The sequence below is a fragment of the Lutjanus erythropterus genome, chromosome 2 (genome assembly GCF_056507025.1).
Source record: "Lutjanus erythropterus isolate fLutEry1 chromosome 2, fLutEry1.hap2, whole genome shotgun sequence".
Taxonomy (NCBI): Eukaryota; Metazoa; Chordata; class Actinopteri; order Lutjaniformes; family Lutjanidae; genus Lutjanus; species Lutjanus erythropterus.
Window position 1 is genome coordinate 5,160,293 of NC_139318.1, and position 23,074 is coordinate 5,183,366.

The 23,074-nt window shown below is 39.3% G+C and overlaps 2 protein-coding genes across 3 annotated transcripts; both read left to right on the plus strand.

Moving 5' to 3' along the window:
• Window positions 1–1,612: 1,612 nt before the first annotated feature.
• On the plus strand, window positions 1,613–8,259 carry pdrg1 (p53 and DNA-damage regulated 1). Of its 2 annotated transcripts, XM_084726708.1 has the most exons (5): window positions 1,613–1,771; window positions 4,483–4,558; window positions 5,437–5,511; window positions 5,652–5,732; window positions 7,971–8,259. In XM_084726708.1, exons 1-5 carry the CDS (start codon window positions 1,688–1,690, stop codon window positions 8,051–8,053), a joined length of 399 nt encoding a protein of 132 aa, XP_084582834.1. In that variant the 5' UTR covers window positions 1,613–1,687; the 3' UTR covers window positions 8,054–8,259. The 2 variants fall into 2 exon arrangements, with proteins under 2 accessions (XP_084582834.1, XP_084582842.1); XM_084726716.1 differs by lacking the exon at window positions 5,437–5,511.
• Window positions 8,260–17,754: 9,495 nt separating this feature from the next.
• LOC146331079 (general transcription factor II-I repeat domain-containing protein 2B-like) lies at window positions 17,755–19,701 on the plus strand. Its single transcript, XM_084742858.1, has 2 exons — window positions 17,755–17,911; window positions 18,733–19,701. Exons 1-2 carry the CDS (start codon window positions 17,755–17,757, stop codon window positions 19,584–19,586), a joined length of 1,011 nt encoding a protein of 336 aa, XP_084598984.1. The 3' UTR covers window positions 19,587–19,701.
• Window positions 19,702–23,074: the final 3,373 nt, after the last annotated feature.

A 23,074-nucleotide genomic window follows, 5' to 3' on the forward strand; every position in this document is an offset into this window, starting at 1 on the left:
TGGAGGGAAGGTTAGAGAAGGAAGAGGAGGACATTTTGAGGGGAAACCCTGCCGAATTCTGCAAGAAAACTGAACTGCTGAGATTTTTCCAGAGAAATGACAGCCACAAACATAAAGCCAACTTTACACAGGCGGGACTCCAACACAACACATTCCACTACAGATTTAGTGGCAGGACCTCCATATTGCTGATGAGTCACGGTCCCCTTGGAATTTAACAAAGCCTGAGCAGTTTGGGGAGGAAGAATGTGGGGAGATTTTGCAAAGCTGCCAGTTCTACACACTGGATCAAATGATCTGTATAAAATGGGATGTAAAAAACATTCAGCATTGCAAGAGAGAGGAGGGAGGAGGTGAACCGTCATCGTAACACCTTAGATTAGTGTGTATATCTGAGTGTGTGGGGAAAAGGAAGGAAATATATCCCTCTCAGTAAGCACACGTTAGACATATATATATATACATATATATATATATGTTTTACCAAACGTGTTTTGTGATTTTGCATGTAAAGTGTTATTCCAGAGGTTCCCAGACTTTTCCCCCACAATACATAGATGCATGCTAGACCACAGACACCCACTTTGAGAGGATTTTGTCTTAAGGAATCCCCTCTGAGTGGATTACTTTACTAGTTTTTAAAATAATAAAATCTTCATAGTCAATCATGATTAGACTCCAATCACTATAATTACAATCAATCAAATTGGCCAACCCTGTTTCTTCCCTTGTTGATCCAACTTTCAAAAAATGTGCTAAAAATGTAAATATTCTATTCCTACTTTTGCTGGTGACCCCTTACAACCCACAGAAGGACCTCTGTTGGTCCCACGGACCCCAGTTTGAAAACCATTGAGTAAGCCAGCTTGTCAGTCTTGACAGATTTTGCACACAAAGTAGCTACTGTATATCATGTTGTCTCATCATGTGATCAAATGGAGATCTGAAATTGAACATCATCATACACATTATCCAGCAATCATCATTACATATCTATTTATGACACAAATACAAGAAAATAATTAATTATTAATTTAATTATTGACAAATTGAGCATACTGTCAAGGCAAAGTTAGATAAAACCTATAATTTTATGTTGTGACTGTCCCTTTATTTTTCCTATATTTCTTCTTTATTTTTAAGGCAGATGGCAGAAAAAAGTTCTATGGTTGCGTTGTGGCTTTCAATTTGGATTCCAGTCCAGTTGTAAGTACTTGTAATTGTTGTTTTTTTATTAGGTCATATAGAAAAAATGTTTTTAACCACAATAATACTGCTATTGTTTATGAAGCATTTTTTGTTGTTTAATATTATCATTATTTGGGTGTCATTTTATCAAATTAGGCGGATTTTGAGCATTTCTTGGGCCAAAAAACACCAAACCAATCTGGCAACAAAGCCCATAAGTGATGTAATGACCCTCCTTCTTTTTCATGTTCCTTGTAAATGTTAAAACCCTCATCTCCATGTAAGCCTGTGTGTGTGTCTGTGTGTGTGTTTGTGTTCGGGTTTTTTTTTTCTAAAAAAAAAAAAAATCCAAATAAACCCTTCATGAAGAGTTGGAGGACACATCCGTAACATCCGGGACTGTTTCTCGGGGATTTCTTACTGCGCGGCCCTCTTGCGGTCCTTTCTGGTTCCAGTAGTTGTTTCAGTCCGGACGTATTTTTGAAGCGACACAACTATCATGGACGCAGCTACCCAGCGTGTTTTGGAGTATCTGACAGAAGTTGAGGAGGCAGCTGAAGATGTTCTCACCACTAAACAACAGGTAACGAAATACATACATGCTAACAATAAACTGTTAATATACAGAACATGGTGGACTGATATATGTTAGTTAGCTGTTAGCTAACGGAACTGTACTGACAATGTTAGCAGCTAAGCTAAGTAATGCTAGCTAGATGATGGACTGGTGGTTCACAGCTACTTTATTTTCGCTACATTTTCAGTTTATTGTACTTATGGTCAAATGAACAAACCTGCTGTGTGAATGGTTTGTTAGCTCTGTCGCGTACTACTTAGATGTTTTCGTGTTTATTCGAGGCTGCTGAAGGATACCGAAATAACACTCTTATGGTAAAATGTTCAAAATACAGTATATATATAACTAGCTCAGAATAGACGTTTTTCACAGCAGCCATACTGATATGAAAAACACAGGTGTTACCAGTGATATTAATGAAGGTCCTGGGACATTCAGCTCAAACAGAGTCAGGGTGATGGAAAGGCTCTGCTATACAATCTGGAACGGCACCTTAAATAGCGTCATTGGTAACAAGCGAAATGGCGAAATGTGTGTCAAAATACTACTTTAAAGTAGAAAAAATATGGTCGTGCTGCAAAGATGTCTTGGCCTACACGTCAATACGTTCTATAGACGTAAAGGGATGGTTCACCCAAAAATGAAAATTCAGTCATCATCGACTTACCCTGATGCTGACTGAAAGTTGGGTTTAGTTTTTTAGTACACAAAACACTGCTGGAGTTTCACGGGAAAACAGTGTTGCAGAATCTCTCTCAATGGAAGTGAATGGTGACCAGTTTTCAGACAGGAAAAAACAAGAAAATAAAAACTTAAATTGCCACCAGCTCATTTTATCTAATCCAAGTCTTCTAAAGCCCCAACATGCTAAGTTGACTAAAAAATGTTATGACAGTATCCAAACAGCAGGTTTGGACTTAGGGAGATTTGGATTATACCAGACAAGTAGTATGGAATCATTTTATGTTTTTGTTTTTTTTCCAGTTGATTTTACATTTGATAACTGGTTATCATTCACTACCATTGTTTGGGAGATTCTACAGTGCTCTTTGGGTGATGTTTTTGGATGAACTATCCCTTCAAGAAAACATGTATGTTTACTATAGGTCCATGCAAAAACCCCATAATTATAATGTTTTTCAATGAAAATGAGAATAATTATGTACAAAGTAGCATTCTCTCTAATATCCCGATTGTAATTTCAATTAAAATAACCGCAAATAGATAATTTGCCAAAATGGTTCAGCTGTAATGGCTGCCATGAATAAAGTTCTACATGGGCAGTAGGGCTGGGCGATACATCAATATTATATAGATATCATGAAATTAGAGCTGCAATGATTAGTTGAATGATTGATTATTAATCAACTATTAAATTAATCACCAGCTATTTTAATAAGTGATTAATAGCTTTGAGTCATTTTTGAATAATAGAAATCCAGATTACAGCTTTTGAATTTTCTGGTTTCTTTATTCCTCTCAGACGCTAAACTGAGTATCTTTGGGTTGTGGACACCAGTGACCAACCATTTTCTGACATTTTATATTCCAAACAACCAATTTATTAATCGAGAAAATATTGACAGATTAATCAATAATGAAGATAATCATTAGCTGCAGCCCTACATGATATGCAACTGTTGTTATCTATTGTTATAGATTTTGGAAATCATTATATCATAATTTGGGACAAGTGTTGTTTTTCCTGGTTTTAAAGGCTGCATTACAGTAAAGTGATAGTCTTTGTTATCATATATCCACATTACTCATGATTATTTATTATAAGATTATAAATCTCATAGCATTAACATTTTGTGAAAGCATCATCAGTCATCCCTACTATCTCCCTACTATTGTCACAATATTGATTTGGAAGTATTTGGTCAAAAACATTGTGAAATTTGATTTTGTCTCAACACAGCCCTAATGGTATGTTATTTTAGAGAAAATATGTATATCAAGATATACATCATATGTCGAATAGCATAATAGCTAGCAGAATACCAAAAATGTTGAGACATTATTATACTGCATAATGGGCAACACAGAATCAGTTATCTATTTCAGTTTTACAGAAGGTTTAATGACAGAAGCCATCAGTGAGAAATGAAAAATTATGTTACTTTGAGTCATGAAAGCTCAAGCTTCTGTAACAGGAGCTAACCTGGAGATGGGGCTTGAATTTTTATTGGACTACATTATATTGAAACAGCTTATAATAATTTGTGCATCTCAGTCACTTAAGCAAATATGAAAGAATACCACAGACACCATACAGTAAAATACATGTTGTCCAAAAACATCACAAACTACAACCTCAAAGCTGACATTGTTTCATTAAGGTGGCATTTGGGAGGTTGTGTTATATTGTACTAGGGAAGTACACAGTTTCTGTTTTGATAGTAACTCAGTATAATGCAGTGATATATCACAGCAAAAGATAGTTCAAATAATGCCACCTGACAAACACTCAGTGGCAATAGTACAGTCTCCCTAAAACTCACTATATTACATATTTATATTCTAAAACTTTTGTCTACCTATTAAACATGTCTGTTGTCTGACTCTATGATTATGTTTTATTCATCAGTCGAAATTATTGACAATATTAGCTTGTTTTTACATTTTTACCTTCTGCAATCAAAAAGCAAACTGATGTTGCAGCATCATGTGCTTTAATGCTTTTAAATAACTATTGTTGTTTGTTGATGTTTCAGATTGTGGACCTGGACACAAAGAGAAACAGGAACAGAGAGGCGCTGAACGCACTGAAAAATGAAATGTCAGATACAGGTGAGTGACAGGATGTTGTCACTCCCAGCTGTTACTGCACATCTTGGCCCAAAGATTCAAACAGTCAGATCACTGACTAGGCATTATAACTGTTATAACAAAAGGGTTCTTCCTGAAGGGCTGTGGTTCTAACCAGAGCAATTTGCTTCTGAAGAACCCTTTTTGGATGAAAGGGTTTGTCAAGGATTGTTTCAAGGGTTCTTTGTGCCATAATATAGAAAGGTTCCTGAGTGTGCTCTAGATAGAGCCCTAGGAATATAAAAAGGTTCTTGGAAGAACCCCCTGGTTGGATTCTTGTTAGTGCTCTTAGAAAGGTAAGAGGTGCCTGAATAGAACCTCTCACAGGGGTTTCTAGGTGAAACTTTTCACAGATGGTTCTAGATACACTGCTTGGCCAAAAAGAAAAAAAAAAAGAAAAGAGGCACACACTCTGATATTTTGTTGGACAGCCTTTAGCTTTGAATATGGCACACATTCACCATGGCATCGTTTTGATAAGCTTATGCTTTGTTATTTCTGTCCAGAGTTGCATTAATTTTTCACCAAGATCTTGTATTGATGATGGGAGAGTCAGACCACTGAATAAAATCTTGTCCAGCACATCCCAAAGATTCTCAGTGGGGTTAAGGTCTGGACTATCAGTGTCTTTCACTATTTGAGCTTCCAATGAAAGACTCTTACCTACTTGCTTAGTTAAATCCAGGTGGTGACTAGAATTTGCAACTCTTATCACAGACAAATTAGGTTACAACAATTGTCCCAGTGATTTCACAGTGGAAACAACAGTTCATTATCTCATGAGTCAGGTGCGTAATTGTAATACTGGCTGTTTCTGACACTGTACTCCAGATGATAGTAAACACTGCTGTTATTTGCAGAAAAAGTGAAGGTTTGCTTCGGAAATATGTTCATCAAATTTCCCAAATCAAAGACAACAGAGATGATCCAGAAAGGTAAAAAAAATCCAGTTAATACAATCAAAATGAATTCAGTATATTTCCATCATAAATGTGAATATAATTTTTTTGTAAACATGTTGTTGCAACATATGAGATCATCCTTAACTCTTTTAATCTTTGTTCCTCCTCTGTAGACCAGGAGCAGCTGGACAAGGAGATAAACGACCTTCGCAAAGAACTGAAAGCAAAAGTCAATCGTCTCAATGAGATGCAAGGTATGAGGATTAAACTGCTACTGAAGCTAGTCAGACAAAGTATATGATCTTCTAAAGACAGAACAAACAATGAATGTGTCAACAGTACAAGTACTTGCTGGGGAGGATTCATGCACAGGCTGGCCTAGTCTGTACCATAGGGGCCCCACATGTGCCAGGGCCCCAGATTTGTGAGACTATTTTAATTATTTAGATTTACTACATAGAAATGTCATCCCTATTGGCCCATAAATACATTTCAAAAATTGAAGAGCTGACTGGGTAGATGTGGAACACATCATTCCTATGGTCAATTTGGTTTGCAAATAGAAAGCTAAAAGCTGTTAGCAATAAGTCTTGCCAGACATAAATTACTTGAATGCTTTGGCAAAGATGAAGAAAAAAAAATCACAGCTGCCACACGTCTGTAAACTTCCTTTCTTGGTTCTTAGTGTTTTCCAGTCGGTTGTAAATAATAAGATGCTACAACTTCTCTTTGTACACTTCTCTTTATTCTCCTGTTAATCTTCACCAAAACAACCCAACAGTACACACAGCTTCATTGCCCAGGGCAGGGTGGGGCAGATGGGAACACATTAGCTCTTAGATGTGAAGATGCAACTTAATACTACACATGTAAATGTATAACTAGTGCCGCAAATTATATGAAATAATTATTGCATGTAACTTTGAATGTAAAAGTAAAGTTTATTCTGCAAAAATAATAAAGTTGTGGAATTATTTCCACTGAAATATATAGTGTGCACAGTAAACAGCACAACTTAATAAATAACATAAACTTAGCACAGAAACATAATACAAATAACCCCAAAATGTAATGTGTACAGGAACCATGGTTACACTAGCAGCCTGAAACAGCAACAACATTTGGTTCCATTTAGAAAGTGTGGAACATCTGCTGAAAAGATGTTTTTAAAGTCATTGTAAGGACTGTAATGGTGTTATCAAGTCCCGTATCGGTATTTGGAATTGGTAAATACCCACATATAACTTGTACTTCTGCATTTTGTCACAGTTAATGGTTTCCAGACTCACTACTGGGACTAAATCATTATCAGTTTAAGTTTACACTATATTTAGAATATTTTCAACACTTTACCTTGCTGTCAGACAGACTTTTTTCCGACAGGAAACCGCCGTTATATAAGCCAAATTTTGCAGTCCTCAAAGCAACCAGTGACTCCTTTGGCATAAACATTTTACCTTGCAGAATACAAGAGTTGCTTGTCTGCCACTGCCTTGATCTGTTAGTCTGTGGTATTGTGTAACTGTGGTGTCTTAAAGGGTTAATTTGATTGCAGTATTTCACCATGGATACAGTAAACACAATAAACACATGTACAACTTTCTGCAGACCCACAGCTGTGGAATAAGCGCTGTCTTTTTGTTGTTCACTTTTTGTGGTGACTGTGTCAGAAAAGTGTTGATTAAATTCTGTGGTCATTTTTGTAAGGTTGTATTGGACCAAAATATATTGTACAAGTGTTTCTGTTACTTTATCTAGCCAACAATGACAGTTGCCGCTAGTAGTTTATTGAAATCATTGGAAGAGCAGTTAGCAACATGGCTAGAGGAACAGAGAGGATACTGAGATAAGATCTGGAGGGATGAAGTTTGGAAATGGTTATAATTAAAGCTTTTAAGAGGCAGCGACTATCGTTCCAATAAATGGAATGTACTTGCCTCTGATAAATATGTGTTGCAGGCTTTTGGCTTTGTAATTCACTTGGAAATATCTGACACTTGGACTATTTGTCTCTTGACTTTTCACAATTAATCTTTTGGCCTGTGAGAATCACTGTCAACATCTCTGATATATGTCTACACTGAAAAAGTGTCTCATCTCCAGTGACTTATGTTTGGATACTGAGGACCAATGAATACTGAGGAGTTGTTAAACTGTAAATGTCTCCCAGTGGTTTAGCTGTTGGAAGAGTGAGTGGAAACTGAGTCCAATGTGCGTTCAGTAAGAGAGCTGTAGACTTGGAGGAATAAACAGGGAGTGGTTGGAACTCAATAATTACTCCTCTGATAAGATGGTTGAAAAGGGAAATCCTCAATATTATTTTTGTAAAAAAGGGCTTCAGTCATAATCCAATGCAACTGGGAACATTTCACTTGCTACTATTTTGTGAACGCTACCTCCTTGATAGCTCAAGTCAAAACAGGTCTACATTGAATGTCCTCCCAGCGGTCTTGTGAAAGGTGACAATTATGTGTGTCCTTGTTTGTTTACAGGCAAACCAGAGCTGAGAGGCTACAATCTGTCTCCTCTGTCCTCTGATGAAGTCAAAGCTATCAACAGCCTTTTAAAGAGATGACATCTCATCTGAGAACTGAATATTTCTGTGGAACAAAGAGAACATGCTGACAAGATGGCAGAGTCACATCTACAACTCTAATGTGCTTTTCTCTGGATGATCTGAAATGATCCTCCTGGATTATTGACAGTACGGATGACATCTTCATAACCTGCCTTCAGGACATTTTGTATTCTAGGTCTTTAATTTATTAAAAAAAATTAAAACCAGGAGATTATTTACTCACGCTTTTTTCCTGTCAGTTGTTGAAGCTCCACTCCAACATTTTTCGGACATCATGATCAGCTGATTTAAAACCGCCACTAACCAGAATCAAGCACAAACCAAGACTGATGTTATTTTGGAGTTTTGTGTTCTGTCCTTAATTTTTGCAGTTCTTTTGTTTTTGATGGTTCAAACTCTTCCTCGCTTTTTGCACTGCTCACAGCTTGATAGCATTAGAGCCATCTTCCTGCTCGCCACGCCCACAGCACGTGTTGTTCCAAATCATTTCAAATAATGAAACTGAAAAGCACATTTAAGGTTAACTGCAAAACATGTCTGAAGAAATATTATAGTTCATTGCAACATCAGCAGGTTTCAACGTTAACATTTTTTTGCACTCGGCCAGTCGGGCCAGTAGGTCAAAAATCTACTTGCCCTAAGTCAACTTGCCCCAGTACAGATTGTTTTATTTATTAAAGGTTCCCAAATAACAACAAAGACTTAAGTTAATTGTCATGTTTCTTCTAGGGCTGCATTAGGGCTACACAGTTAACCACAATTGCAATAAAATTGCAATATCCAAATCACAGAACCAGAATCAAATTGTAATTTTTTGAAAAAGGAAAAATGTGAGAAAACTGCATTATAATGTGGTGTTGCAGAGATGACGTGGCCTAAAAATCTTAAATAAATAAGTAAATATCACATCATCACAATTTTAATAGTTTTTGTTTTAGCGAACGTGGAAATTGTAATGCAAAACTGGTAATTTCCACTAACTTTTTTTTTAACCACTTGCCCACTAAGGCAAATGAGTTGTCAGATGTAATTGCCTGACATGGCATTTGACATGTCCTGGGTAAGCCACACTGTAGAGCAAAGGTGGGCAATTATTTTTCCTAAGGGGCCATATGAGAAGCCCTGATTGTTGCCGGGGGCTGCACAAATTTTTGTCACACTGTACCTCAATTTTATTGCTAAGATTAAATACAGAAAACATACTGTACACTTACTCTTAGTCTTCAGCATTTATTATATTGGAAATCATTCCAAACAGCATCTTATTAAGAACATTAAATTATGCAGGACTTTGAAAATACTGTACAGGTAATCTAAAGCAGCACACCAGGGATGCTGTGGACACAACCCATCCTGTATACCTGTTTTATCTTTGGCAAGAACTGTGAGCTGCATAACAGCCAGATATAAAATATACCAAAAAATGCAGATATTACCGTTTTCAAATGAGAACATTAGTTTGTTTTTTAATAATCCACTGTGGATTCTCAGTGCCAAAAAGAAATAGCATGACAAAATAATACTGTTTTGTACACACAGAACAAACACGTAATGCTTGGATACAACTCATCATGTACTCCTGTTTGCTTCTTTGACAAGAACTGTTGAGCAACAAAACAAACCAAAACAGTACAATATCTTCTGTCCTGACCTATAAACACACGTGTATGTTACTTTTTTCAAATTATGAGAACAGGAGTACTTTTGTTTTTTGGATAATTCAGTGTGGATTCTCAATGCCAAAAAAAAAAAAAAATCTTAACAAAAAATAATACTGTTTTCTACACAGCAGCATGTTCGTTGCAAACTAAGCACACAGTCTTATTGCCGACCTCCGTTAAAAAAAAATACTTAACAGTCCATAACTTATTAAACACTTTACATTCAGCATCAACCTCACGCTCTTTAGTGCTCATTTGGTGACTCCAGTGTTTTCCTCCATCAATTGCGTTCCATCAACAAAATGAAAATCCCCATTCGCTCAACCTGCCGTGGGCGTGTCTCAGTCACCTCAGCAGAAGATGCAAACATCACTCGCATCAATCAATTGTGACAGGAGGAAGCGCACTTGCGCCACACAAGCATTTCAAAATAAAAGCCGATTTAGATCATTCGTCTCTGTAGCCTCCTAAGTAATATGTTGTGGTTTGTCTTCGACCTCATGGGCTGGACAGAATCATCATGCGGGCTACAATGCCCAGGTCTGCTGTAGAGCCTTGATGTTGTTTCTTTAGCCTCAACTTCAGCCATGGGTTTAATCATGCTGCCTTCAAATAGAGTCTTGTTAACTTGTTACGAGGAGAGTCCATATGAACGTCCCTCTCTTGAGGTATTGAACACTTCTGAGGTCTGAATTTGTGACATCTGCTGATGTTTTCAGGAATGGAGGCCATGGAAGTTCAATTTTAGGTGAGTTTTTCTTCAGAACTGTATTATGTTGAAAAAAATGGAAAATGTTGAAAACAACAGCCTCATCTTTTCATTATGCCTTTGCTTTCCACTATAACTTTACCCACTTGCTAGCGTGCTAAATTTCTAGCCCCTGGGACCTTTAGATGCCATCCTTTTACCATCCTTGTTCCTGTGGCATGGCAACAGTGTCCTCACAACTCAGCCACTTGAAGCCAAGCATATCGTGTCACACGACTTCCCTTCCAACCACAAGCTCCCAAGTTCCATCTGAAGGCAGCATCTGTTATGAGAACATTGTTCTCACCAAAGAACCTGCTAACATCTCAGAATGCAAAGGCATTTTTAACAGAAGTCCATCAGTGCAAAAGGTACCAGCAGTCAGACAACCACAGAGTGTAAACAAGCAGTTTTACTAGATTAGAAACCACTTTATTTGGTGGTAAAACTTGCAAAAGTTGCAAGACATCTACAAACAGCCACTGTAAGTACAGTTTAAGTTGAACCAGCAAATCTCTAAGTATTTGTAACAGGTCATGGATGTTTACAACCAACAGTTTGAATAATGATTTCACCATTTGCTTTCCTTTTCTCTTCCAAGTAAGTTTGGCTTGTTTACACATTGTTACACACTTGTGTTTCACATGACCTCCTGTGCTGAATGTAGTTGGTAAATGGCCACAAGGTGGCAGTGCAGTGCAAGTGTACAACAGAAGGACAGATCCTATTTCCCTCACTGCTGCCACAGCCTCACTACCAGTCATCAAATACAGCACTGTCTTATAAAAGTTTGGAAGTGAAAGGTAGAATTAGTAGGATTTGTCAGCTGCTGCTTGGAAACACACCAAAACGATAGTTGATTGTTGAGTCTCATTCTTAGAATGTCAAATACAGATGTTTTGGGTTGGTAAAGTGTCCTGAACACAGAAACATAATGAGAAGATAAAGTATGAGCAAAGGGCGGGGTCTCTGTAGATCAAGCTGTTATAGTCAGTCTATACATTGTTTTTTGAGGAAAATCTAAAATGAAGGGTTTAAAATAAATTCTGTGGATATATTTTCCCAAAATAAGGTCTGCTTGGGGGTATTAGTTTCCAAAAGTACAGGAACTTTGCAGCATTGAACATTTTTGATTGGTTGAGCGCTCACAGCATGTTATTTCAGATACCATTTAAAAAGTCAACATGTCAACATGGAGTTACAGTTTTTGGTGGAAAATCCTGCACATTTTGCCTTTAAACAAAATGATTAAACTTTGATGATGTTTGTAATGTACTTTATTCACCATCTGAGAGTAGTGTCTGTTAACCTGAGTGGAGGAGACTCCAGTTCTCGTCAATCACTGAGAGGGTGTGAACACATTACAGTCTACAATCTATCCTCAAATCTTACATGCCTTTTTTTTCTCAGTAATATCAGGCCAGATTCTCAGCAGTTCAGGTCAAAGGTCAGTACACCCTTATAACCCAAATTCCACTCACACTTAAGCCACGTTTTCACTGCAGGAACATTCCCACAGGATCAGGAATCTTTGGAGGAATTCAGTGCATTTCCACCACAAGTAGAAAGGTCTAAAATAAATTCCATGGACATTTCTGATTGGTCAAGAACTCGCAGCAGGTTATTTCAGCCGCCATTTTTAAAATTGTGCAGCCGCAAACCTTTTTTATCCATTGTGCTTCAGTCTGTCAACATGGAGAAGAAAGTTTTTGGGTAAAATCCTGCATATTTTTCCTTTAAATAAAACAACTAAACTTTGCCAGTGCATAATGTGAATTTTTTCATCTGGGTTGCAATTTTTGTACCATTTGGTGTATGAATAAATGCATTTAATGTTTATTTTTTTGGGTGATATGTATTTTTTTTTCATTGCGAGAAGTCACAGTTACTCACATTAAGAATTCACTGTGTTTTTGTTTAGATTTCTCTTTGTGCAAGACATACCGTACATTACTAGTCACAATGTGAGTTATAAACAAGCAGTGTGCTGTCCTGAGGGCGAATCCACTGTAAATAGGTGTGTTGTAGTGTAACTTCTTGCTCTAACATGCCACGGAGCATGAGAAGACATGAGTAGCCTCAGGCAACGGGAGAATGGCAGAGACAACGACAGCCACATAGTAGGTATGATTGTTTGTGCGAGAGGATGCGGAGGTGGAGGTGTTGTTGGTTCACACTCTCCTCAGTCTTGGATTGCGTGCCACCTCTCTCAGACCTGGAACCAGCTCTCAGTGATGAATTTATGAGTCAAAGGACGGGAACCCGCTTATTGCCTTGAATGGGAGATAATTATACCAAACAAGACACGCAAAGGTACTATGTTAAGAAAGTGACACACTGACACTCTGAGCATCTGTCTTCCACCTGTGAAACTACAAATCACTCTCCGCTGATGATTGATTATACAATGATGTTTGCCTCTGCTAGACGACAAGAACAAAATTATTCACGCCCAAGAGGAATGAAAATAAACTCATAAAATATGTCAAATTATGGTGCGTTTGACAGTGTCGAGTGGAGACGTATCAAAGGCCAAGCCTTTAATTCTGCCTTAGCTGTATTGATATATTAATCACAGTTTGAGGGCCAGACACCAGTATGTGTGCCAGAAAGCACTGATATTGCTGCAACAGTTGGATTAACAAGATCGAACATATCCAACAGCTGTCACTCTATGGGAGAGAACTTTAATTTATCTGCCGTTGATTACAAAAGTACAAACTCTTAACTACCCATGTGGAGAGGTTTGGAGTTTTCCTTGGCATGTTAAGCAGCATGTGTGCGTGTGTGGCTCCTTCCTGCAGCGAGACTGAATTGTTTAATAGCTTTCTAGAGAAAAAGATCTCATTTAGCTGTCATTCCCACGTCATCCTGATCTGCAGAGCGGGTGTAATGATTTACTGTAAGTTATTAGCTGTCTATGACTGCAGAAACCTCAGAGTATGCACTGTCACAGAGCCGCAGGGGTAAACATGAAGTCAAATCCTGAGGAAATAAGTAGAGGGTCCAGTTTCATGTGTGGGGCAGAGATACTTATTTTGACAGACCGGGCTGAGAGTCATGTCCTTTCACTTGAGGGGAAGAGACTCCCGTTCTCATCAGTCACACAGAGGGTGTGAAAATGTCTTCTTTTCCCAGTAATGTCAGGCCAAATTCTGAGCAGTTCAGGTAAAGGGTCAGTACACCCACAAATTCCACTCACACTTCAGCCACGTTTCCAATGCAGGAACTTTCCCCAGGGACTAGGAACCTTTTCAGGAACTCAGTGTGTTTCCACAAGACAAGGATCTAAAAGAAATTCCCTGGACATATCCTGCCCCCCCAAAACAAGTCTGCCAGGGGTATTCCTCTCCAAAAGTACAGCCGATTACTTAGTAATACCTGAGATTAAAGGTTTCAGGCAACTCTTTGCTGATATTTCTGCTACTTAGACTTCTGCCTCTTGGGCCAAGTATTGACCTGCATTACTTTTTGTACACTGACAAGCTGTCAAGTACTGAAAGCTGGCATCTGCTTGATCTGATTCATCCTCTGTTCTTTAAACCCTTAAACCTCTTTCACAAGTTGTAAAAAGAACACTGACACATCATCACTTTTACAGAATATTATCATTTGGGGTGATGTTTATGCCCATCTGATGATAGAGACATAGGAGATCTGTATCTGTGGCTAGATGGGATTAGACTAAAGCATGAGTTCAGGGGTGACTGGGGTCGTGTGCTAAGGTGAGTGCTTTGCAAGTGATTGCAGTGTTAATGAGGGCAGGGAGGTTGGGAGTTACCTTATAAGGCAGCAGGATTTGCAAGATCCAGAGATCAAGCCAGAATCCATCTTGCCAGGCTCCAAGTTATCTTTATCCACCAAAAGTGGTGCAGCCAGTCAGCATCCGAGGAGGGACTACTGGAAGAGATTAGTGTAGATGCTGTGATAGCATCAGTTATATCAGAACTGGAGAGTATTTCTTCAGTGAAAAAAGAGCAAAGAACGGCACTGAAGACTTCTTTTGATGGAAAAGGTGTTTTTGCTGTTCTCCCAACCGGCTTTAACAAGAATTTTATCTCATTGGTTAGCTGTGCGAGTTCATACAATCACCTGCGTTTTTTTTCTGTTTTTTTAAAAAGTGCCTGCCTTTTTCTTAACAGTTTCTTAGGGTGACTTCCCAGATGGTTCTGTGTAACAACCCTTTTGGTGTGTCAGGTTAGGCTGGAAGTGGGAGGACCAGTGATTTTTGAGGCTCTGTGTGTGATTTTGAGAAGTTCGTTCCTGCACGGTAAGAAGGAAAAGAACAGTAGAGGAGGATGGGTTCTATGATCCCACAGAGTGGGGTCTGACCGAGTTTTTGGATGGTGGAGAGCTTCTATTGGCAGCATTTACGGATGTCAGTAATGTGACAAACAAAACTGAGTTCATTGTCAAGGGTGATTCCAAGGCACATGGAGTTCTCAAGCATATTGACTGGTGGTGGGGAGTTGCTGGGTTTTTTGTGGGCTTCATTGAGGCGTTCTTTAGTTTTGGTGACATTCAGGAGAAGGTGATTCTCTGTGAAAATAGGAGATGGAGTGCCAATAGGCCATGACTGAGTTATTGTTTAGAAGTGAAAGTATAGCTTTGACATCTTTTTTATACTTTCATTGCAATAAATTCATGTTACATTTACAACTACAGTCCATTCAGTATTTGCGATACATAGTATATATGTATACCCCCATACATAGTATATATACACCCAAAAAAGGGGGACGTGAATGTGAATCTACTTCTCCACAAACCATTCACAGTACACTGATCATGACACGCTTATTATTTATAAAATTCATTATTTAATTCATTTAATTCATTAATGGACTCATCCCTCATCCACTTAAACAATCACCATCTATGCTTGGTCTCCTCATTCCTGACTCTGTAAGTTGCCCTCTCCATTTCAGAAATCTCTCTTATGGTTAATACCCATTTTTTAACCGATTGACTTACAGGTTTTAGCCACATCCTGGTAATTTGTTTCATAGCCCCTGTTCTCATTATTCTGTAGAGATACTGATCTCTTTCCTGCAACAGCTCAGGTAGAGATCTTCCTAGAATAACATGCATGGGGTTAATTGCTTTTTTTTATTTGAAACACTAATAATAGCTTTTATAACTGAATGCCAAAATAATTTTAATACAGGACAAAAAAAGAATATATGTGAATGCTTCGCCTTGGTCTCCCTGCACTTTCTTCAGCAATTAGATGTCACAGATGTGTTCAATTTTGAATGTACCTCTGGTGTAATAAAAACATCTTGAATAGAATTTCCATGCAAAATCTTTCCAATATTTAGTTTGTTGTTTTGTGTATTTCTCTGCGGCTATGACATCTTAATATTTGAAACACTGTAATGGGGAGGGGCTGAGACAGGGGCTCAGAACACAGCCTTGGGAGATATTGGTTTGATGGCAGATATTGTAGTGATATAGTGTGTGCCATTCTTCATTTATCACACCTAGACAGGTCTGACAGGTGCTACACTGTGTTTGGTGACCAGTCACATTAACAGTAGAACGTCTCAATAGTCGATGGTCTTGTGTTGTGATCTAATGTTTGGATGGGTTGCAGAAGATTTTCAGATTTTAAAATTGGGCCGTGGCATTCCCACGTTTGGGAATGGCTGACATATCGGAATCAATGAGAAGTTGAACTTGCTCGACGTTTAAATCCACTTACATCTGATGAGCTTCTTGTCTGTGGGCCAGTCTTTTACTGTGCGTGTGGTAGGTGCTTCACATTCTCTGGCAACCCAGCAGTGTTCTGACAGCTGTGGTAAAACCACACTGCTGCTACACAATAAATCAAAAACAGTCCCGTAACAGCCCCTCTCTCCTACTGTTTGTTTACTACCTCCTCAGTATCTTTTAGTGTTGTCCCCTGTGTGGCCTTCAGGTTCAGTTTCTGACTGACGTTAGAACTGGATGATGAAATTCGGTGCAACACCTTCTGCTCAAACAACCCAGGACAGTTAGGAAGATACTGATACTTACACTGTCTATAACTATGCTCTAAACTTTTCACAGTGTATTGTGCACCCCATATGTGATACACTGCTGGTGATATCATCTGTGTATTGTAGAGGGAATATAAATTGAGTGCAATTAAGGCTTTCAAGTAAGTTCAATGTAAACACATCCGCATCAAGTGATGTGGTATACAGAGTGAGAAAGGCCATGTATGTAGGAGGTGGGTGGCTGGATGGGTCAAACAAACACTGGTCTTTCATCCAGGAGGCTTGGGTTTATGTACCATGTGGTCAGTGTTAATAAAAGTTACAAAATATGCACATAATGCACAACAACTTCTCATCCTAACTTGTTAACATATCAACAATTTGTCACTGCCCCATGGTGTCTGATACTGAAGCGCAAGGTACCCTTTGGTTGCGTTGGCTTGGGGGGGACATGGAGTTATACCAGAAATAGTTTTATTTTGACTTTGGTTTTATACACGAGAGCGGCGCAGAGCCATAGTGAGCTGTGAACATGTGCGCACGCCTGAAGGGAGCCTTGAATTCAACAAGACATTCCCCTACTAGTGCTACAGCATTGAAATATTAGCACGAGTGCGGGGGGAATACTGCTACCTGACTGGTTTGTGCTGACCAGCGCGTTCGCAAGCTGACCCGAGGGCAGACAACAGTTACGACTCATTCGCCGATTTGGATGTTTGGACTTGGGAGGATGCTGAGGAAACTGGCTTGAGAGGCTAAAGGTAACATTGACTGATGCAAGCTAACGTTAGCTTTTCATGACTACACTAGCTAGCTACATTATAGAATCTAAGTCAACAAATTAACATTAGGTTACGTTAGCGAATTTTCATAAATTCCCTGTCATGTGTCACAGGACAGGCTATTTATATCAAAGAAGTAATGTTAGTCAGTGGAAGGTACGAAATTGGTGTGAATGCTGGGCATTCATACTATTATGGTCCTTTTCTTTATGTTACTTATTAACCGACTTTATTGTAACTGTAAATAAATTTGCCTTTCAATCTGAAACCAACTATGTATGTAGGACTAATGTTATGGGTAAAACAATTTACAGTTTTACTCTGTGGGTTAGGGTAGGCCTGTAGTTTATTAATCTTAACTTGTGAAACACTCCTTTTCTACACTTGGCATAAATGTGTTTTTTGAAATCAGATTTTTCAAGTGAACAGATATCTGTATAACATAACGTCTGAACCAAGTGTGAACAACCACCGTTCTATCAATTAAGCTATAAGTTAACCCTAATACTAATATTGTATTTCCAGAATGAGTGTGTTGGGAGAGAAAGATGCTGTGGTGGTCAAACAACTGGATGCAGGTATCAAGTGCAGCTGGAACTGGTCTTGGCTCAAATTAGAAGGCAAAGTCACAGTGAAAGGACAAGAACTGTCATTTCATCTGTCAGATGTGTTCGGGAAGATCAGTAAGCAGGGGTTTGCACGGTGCATTGTCTGTCAGAAAGACATTAACTATGCCAGAGCTGGGCATTGCACGGCCCCCGGGCCACATACAGTCCTTTGGTTGACTCTGACCGGCCTGTGAAAGGTTAATTGGAAATTACAAAATAAAAAAAGCTGCACTGCTTTTATTTTGAAGTTGTTTTTTATTCACGTACATAATGACGCAATATGTATATCAAAACGCACGCATGATTGGATCGTTGTCACAAGCAGGTCACAAGACGATTTTAGCCCTCAAAAATGTCCACTCATGCTAAAAAAAGGAAGGTAGATACCGAATGCAGGGTTTTCAACAAAAATTGGACTGCAAAGTATTTATTTACTGAAGTCAGACGTAAAGCTGTGTGTTTAGTTTGCAGGGAGGAGATCGCCATGTTTAAGGACTACAATTTGAGTCGGCATTAGCAGAGAAAACACGCAGAGAAATACAAAAACTTGACTGATGCTGAAAGGGCGCGGACATCGGATGCTTTGCTAGCTAAGCTGCAAAAGCAGCAAGGCTTTTTTACCAAGCTTCACACATCCAGGGATGCAGCAACCAAGACCAGCTTTGTGATATCCCACAAAATTGCTAAAAACAGTAAGACATTCTCTGAGGGGGAGTTTGTCAAAGAGTGCTTGGTGGACTCTGCAGCACTAATATGCCCTGAAAAAAAAGAAGCATTTGAGCAAGTCCCACTGTCCAGGCGAACCGTGACAAGAAGGATTGAGGACATTGCGGGGAATCTGGAGCTTCAGCTGCAACGTGAAGTGGCAAGTTTTGACTTTTTCTCCTTGGCATTAGACGAGAGCTCTGATGTCTGCGACACAGCCCAGTTACTCATATTTGTCCATGGGATAACGCCGGACTTCAAGATCACGGAAGAGCTGGCAGCAATGCGGTCGATGAAAGGGATGACGACAGGGAGCAACCTGTTCACGGAGGTAAATGCACGCATGGACACGTTGGGACTGAAATGGGACAGACTGGCAGGTGTCACAACGGATGGTTGTCCAAATCTTACAGGGAAAAATGTCGGACTTTTGAAATGTATGCAAGATAAAGTGACTGAAATTGACACAGATCAGAAATTGGTATTTTTGCATTGTATTAGACACCAACATGTGCTGTGCAAATCAGTGCTAAAAATTAACCATGTTATTGATGTTGTTACTAAAATAGTAAACTTCATCTGGGCACAGGCATTGAATCACAGACAGTTTGTTGCACTTTTGGAGGAGCATGAGACTGAGCATAGTGACATCGGCTACCACACAGCTGTCAGATGGCTCAGCCTGGGCAAAGTGCTAAAAAGAGTTTGGGACCTGAAAGCAGAGATTCGAGAGTTTTGTGAGAAGAAAGGCAAAGACATCCCAGAGCTCTCAGATGAGGACTGGATGGTAGAGTTTGCATTTGCTGTTGATGTGACTGGACTGATGAATGAACTGAACACCAAACTGCAAGGCAAGGGACTTTTTGTTCATGAAATGCACAACCTGGTGAAGGCTTTCATGAGAAAGATGCAGTTTCTTTCAAGCCAACTGGAGAGCAACAGTCTCACTCACATGCAAACCCTGAAAGAAGTCACACCATCAGCTGATCACCTCCGCAGGTACTCATCCATGTTAGGAGCATTGCATAGTGAGTTTTCAAGGTGATTTGAGGATCTCAGAACAATCGAGGATGAAATGCACATGATTTCCTCTCCCTTTACCTGCAGTGTGGATAATGCACCCAGTGATGTTCAGCTGGAACTCACTGACCTGCAGTCTGATGTAGTACTGGCACTTTAAGTCAGAATCTCTGGATTTCTACTCTTCTCTCAAGGAGGAGAACTTTCCAAACATTAGAAGACATGCTCAGAAGATGTTGGTTCTCTTTGGCTCTACCTACATATGTGAACAAACATTTTCAATGATGAGATTTACGAAATCCAGGTATAGATCCTCTCTCACGGATGATCATTTGTCAGCTGTGCTTCACATCTCTACCTCAGACATTCAACCTGACTTCGATGTACTTGTTAAAGCCCAGCAGAAACTAAATTTCTCTCACTGAACAAGAAAATGAGGTGGTTAGACTACAAATGTAGGCATGTAAAGGCACCAACTAGCAGTGAACTGGAATACTTTCTTTAGAAGCCCTTTTCTCAAAATCACAGTTCAGTGATGTTCAGTGACAGTTCAATATGATGCATCTTGCTTAATGTTTGGAGCACAAAGACAATATTGTGATGTCTTTAGAATGCTAAGAACCTTTTCACAACTATCCAACAGTATATAAAGCTCAAAATGTGTTTTGGAGTGAATGTGTGATGGCTCCTAGGCCTCTGACCTACTTTTTGGTTGGTTGCTGAGACCTTGGGAGTGGCTCATTAGGAGAGATGGCTAACACCTGAGTTGGTGTGGAGGCTCACCTATATTTATGGGTGTCTGAGGATTCAGTGCCCTCTCTCCTCTTTGAGTTGCTTGGTTTGGTTGGTCTTGGGTTATTTAGTTTTTTGTTGCCTTACATTTCAACACATTCACACACCCATACACTACAAACATTACTGATGAACTGACTTACATAAATACTTAGTTTAGTTAATTTAAATAAATTTAATTATTTTACTTTAAAGTGTCATGTTTGGTCTCCATATTTTGTCCTACCTTTGAGCCAGGTCATGACAAATGTGACTGAAAATGTTCACTAATATGAGTCACAAATGGTAAAAACGTTCACATTTTGTTTACCATTGTTTTGGGAAATTTGATTGAATAAATGACATTTTTTGTAAGGCAACCTCACTTTTTCATTGCTTAACTATATAACATATACTCTTACCAGCTTGTCAAAACAATGCTATTTACTGCTTTTTTTTATAAAGAAATACAATTAATATTATGTAGAAGTGAGTTCAGGCTTTTGGCCCGGCCCTCCACAATATTTTCTGTTTCTCATGTGGCCCCATGGAAAAAATAATTGCCCACCCCTGAACTATGCTAACAAGGGCAGCCATGCACTGCAGGCACACTGTCAAACAGAAGTGCACAAGAAGAAGGTGCAGGTTACAGCATCAACACACAGTGTAGCCAGCACCTTTCTTCCAAGCAGAGAGACAGCATCAACAAGCCAAGGTCTTGCAAGCCAGGGTCCCTGTACCCACTGTGAACTGCATAGCAAATCCAGAGGTAGGTGTAGGCCTGTTAGGCAGCATCACCATTTAGGCATAGAGCACACTACCAGTTCAGGTCACTGGCAGCATCATCACCTAAAAATGGAATACACTAGATTTACTAGATTTAGATTTACATAACTTGCTAACTTGCTACATAGCTTTAACAACAATGAAAAGCTTCTGCATATTGAGCTGTGGGGTGACTTTATGGAACAATTTGGATATGGAGATAAAACAAATAAGGGGTAGGGTTAGGAATACAAAAACTTTTTACTTCTACCTACTCCTTTTTTGAATGTGTATAAATACTTTATTATTTTTTTTATTTGTATATGAATGGCATTCTTCTATTTTTATTTTTTTGGATACATGTTCGAAAATAAATTCATTCATTCATTCATAACTTGTGTTCTAGGCAATAGTCCTTGGAGTGATTGCAGAGCATTCCCTCCCATTTGCTATGGCTCCAGTAATTGTGGAGCTCACCCAGACTCTTGCTCTGGACAAAGTGGGTTTGCAGGGAATGAAGCTGTCGAGAACAGCAGCATCATATAAGATGATCCATGGTCTAGGTATTTATATTTCTTTCTTTATTATTCTTTTAGCACATCATAGGAGCCAGCAGCCAGTATTGACTTTATATTGTACCTATTAGATTATGCATGTGATGAAAAATAAATCTGTCTGACTTTGTGTAGGGTGGACCTACTCTGAAAGGACCTTCTCCAACCTGAGGAGATTTCCCTTTTCTTTAAATTTGGATGAATGTACATCAAACAACAACAAAAAGGTTGGTCTCAAATTTTACTATAGCTATTGAAATCCTTCCATTTTTTCTTGAGTGTGTGCCCTGTAAAAATGTCGCATGGCAAATAAACTTTTTGATTTTGAAGGTCCTCTCCATGCTCGTCTGCTGCTTCCATGCTGACTTGAGGAAGGTGATGGTGGAGCATTTGGGTTCCTTAGAGGTTGTTAAGGTGGCCGCTGCCACCTTGGAGAGGGTGCTCTGCGAGTTGTTCGAGCAAAATAACATCCCTTGGAAAAAACTTGTGAGCATGCTGATGAATTCATGTTCCATCATGAGCGGCAGCAAGACCAGTCTTGAGACAAGGATCCACCAGTACTGTCCAACCCTGCTGGACATTGATGGAGACTCCTGTCACCATATCCACAATGCAACAAAGAAGTTTGCAGAGCCCTTTGACCATTACCCGGATCAGCTGTTCAGTGATCTCCAAGTAGACCATCAGTGGTGTCCAGACCAGGTAAAGTGCCAGGCAGCTACAGCGCTTTAGCACCCTCTGTAGGGCACTCACAATAGTGCACTCCCCCCGGTCAAGTTGGTATGACCTGAATTTGTGAGCTCTAGACTACAGCTGGCCCCACTGTACCTATTCTGCCATGGTAAAACTATGGAATGTGTTGAATGTCTGTTTATATGTTTCGTTCAAAATCTTTTTCATAATCTGTCTTTTGTCAGGTGATGTACCTCAGGGAGGTATGTCTCATCTTTAATGTCCCCACCTCTAGCCCTTAAAGGGGCTTTTGTACAACATCGTTGGCTGTCTGCATATGATGCCAGCATACAAGGTCCTCTTCTTTGGCTACCTCTCCACCGAAGACAAGGAGCTGTACAGAGAACCCTTGGAACTGATTTACACAAAGTACAGTGTTAATCAGGCGGCAAGAGCCAGAATCAGGACGATTCATCAGGAACTCAACCGGAAAGGTGATAAGACTTGATGTTACAGTCCCTTACAATAATTAACACTTTTACTTGTAATGAAGTTACTTATGATGAGGAATATTTACTGTACGACAACAACAACAACAACAACTTTGCGACAACAGTATGATCAGCTCGTCATCAAGCCTCTGCAGAAGCCTGACAACAACCTGATCATCTGAATCAGGTGTGTTGGAGCAGAGAAACATCTAAAACATGCAGGACAGTGTGCCTTGAGGACCAGGGTTGGGAAACACTGG

Excerpts from the sequence above, each read along its gene's own strand:
- pdrg1 (XM_084726708.1), top strand. The coding sequence starts at position 1,688 with ATGGACGCAGCTACCCAGCGTGTTTTGGAGTATCTGACAGAAGTTGAG. Across the intron at positions 1,772-4,482 it reads TTCTCACCACTAAACAACAG|ATTGTGGACCTGGACACAAA; the intron begins GTAACGAAATAC and ends TTGATGTTTCAG. Across the intron at positions 5,512-5,651 it reads AACAGAGATGATCCAGAAAG|ACCAGGAGCAGCTGGACAAG; the intron begins GTAAAAAAAATC and ends CCTCCTCTGTAG.
- LOC146331079 (XM_084742858.1), top strand. The coding sequence starts at position 17,755 with ATGAGTGTGTTGGGAGAGAAAGATGCTGTGGTGGTCAAACAACTGGAT. Across the intron at positions 17,912-18,732 it reads AGATGTGTTCGGGAAGATCA|ACGAGAGCTCTGATGTCTGC; the intron begins GTAAGCAGGGGT and ends CCTTGGCATTAG.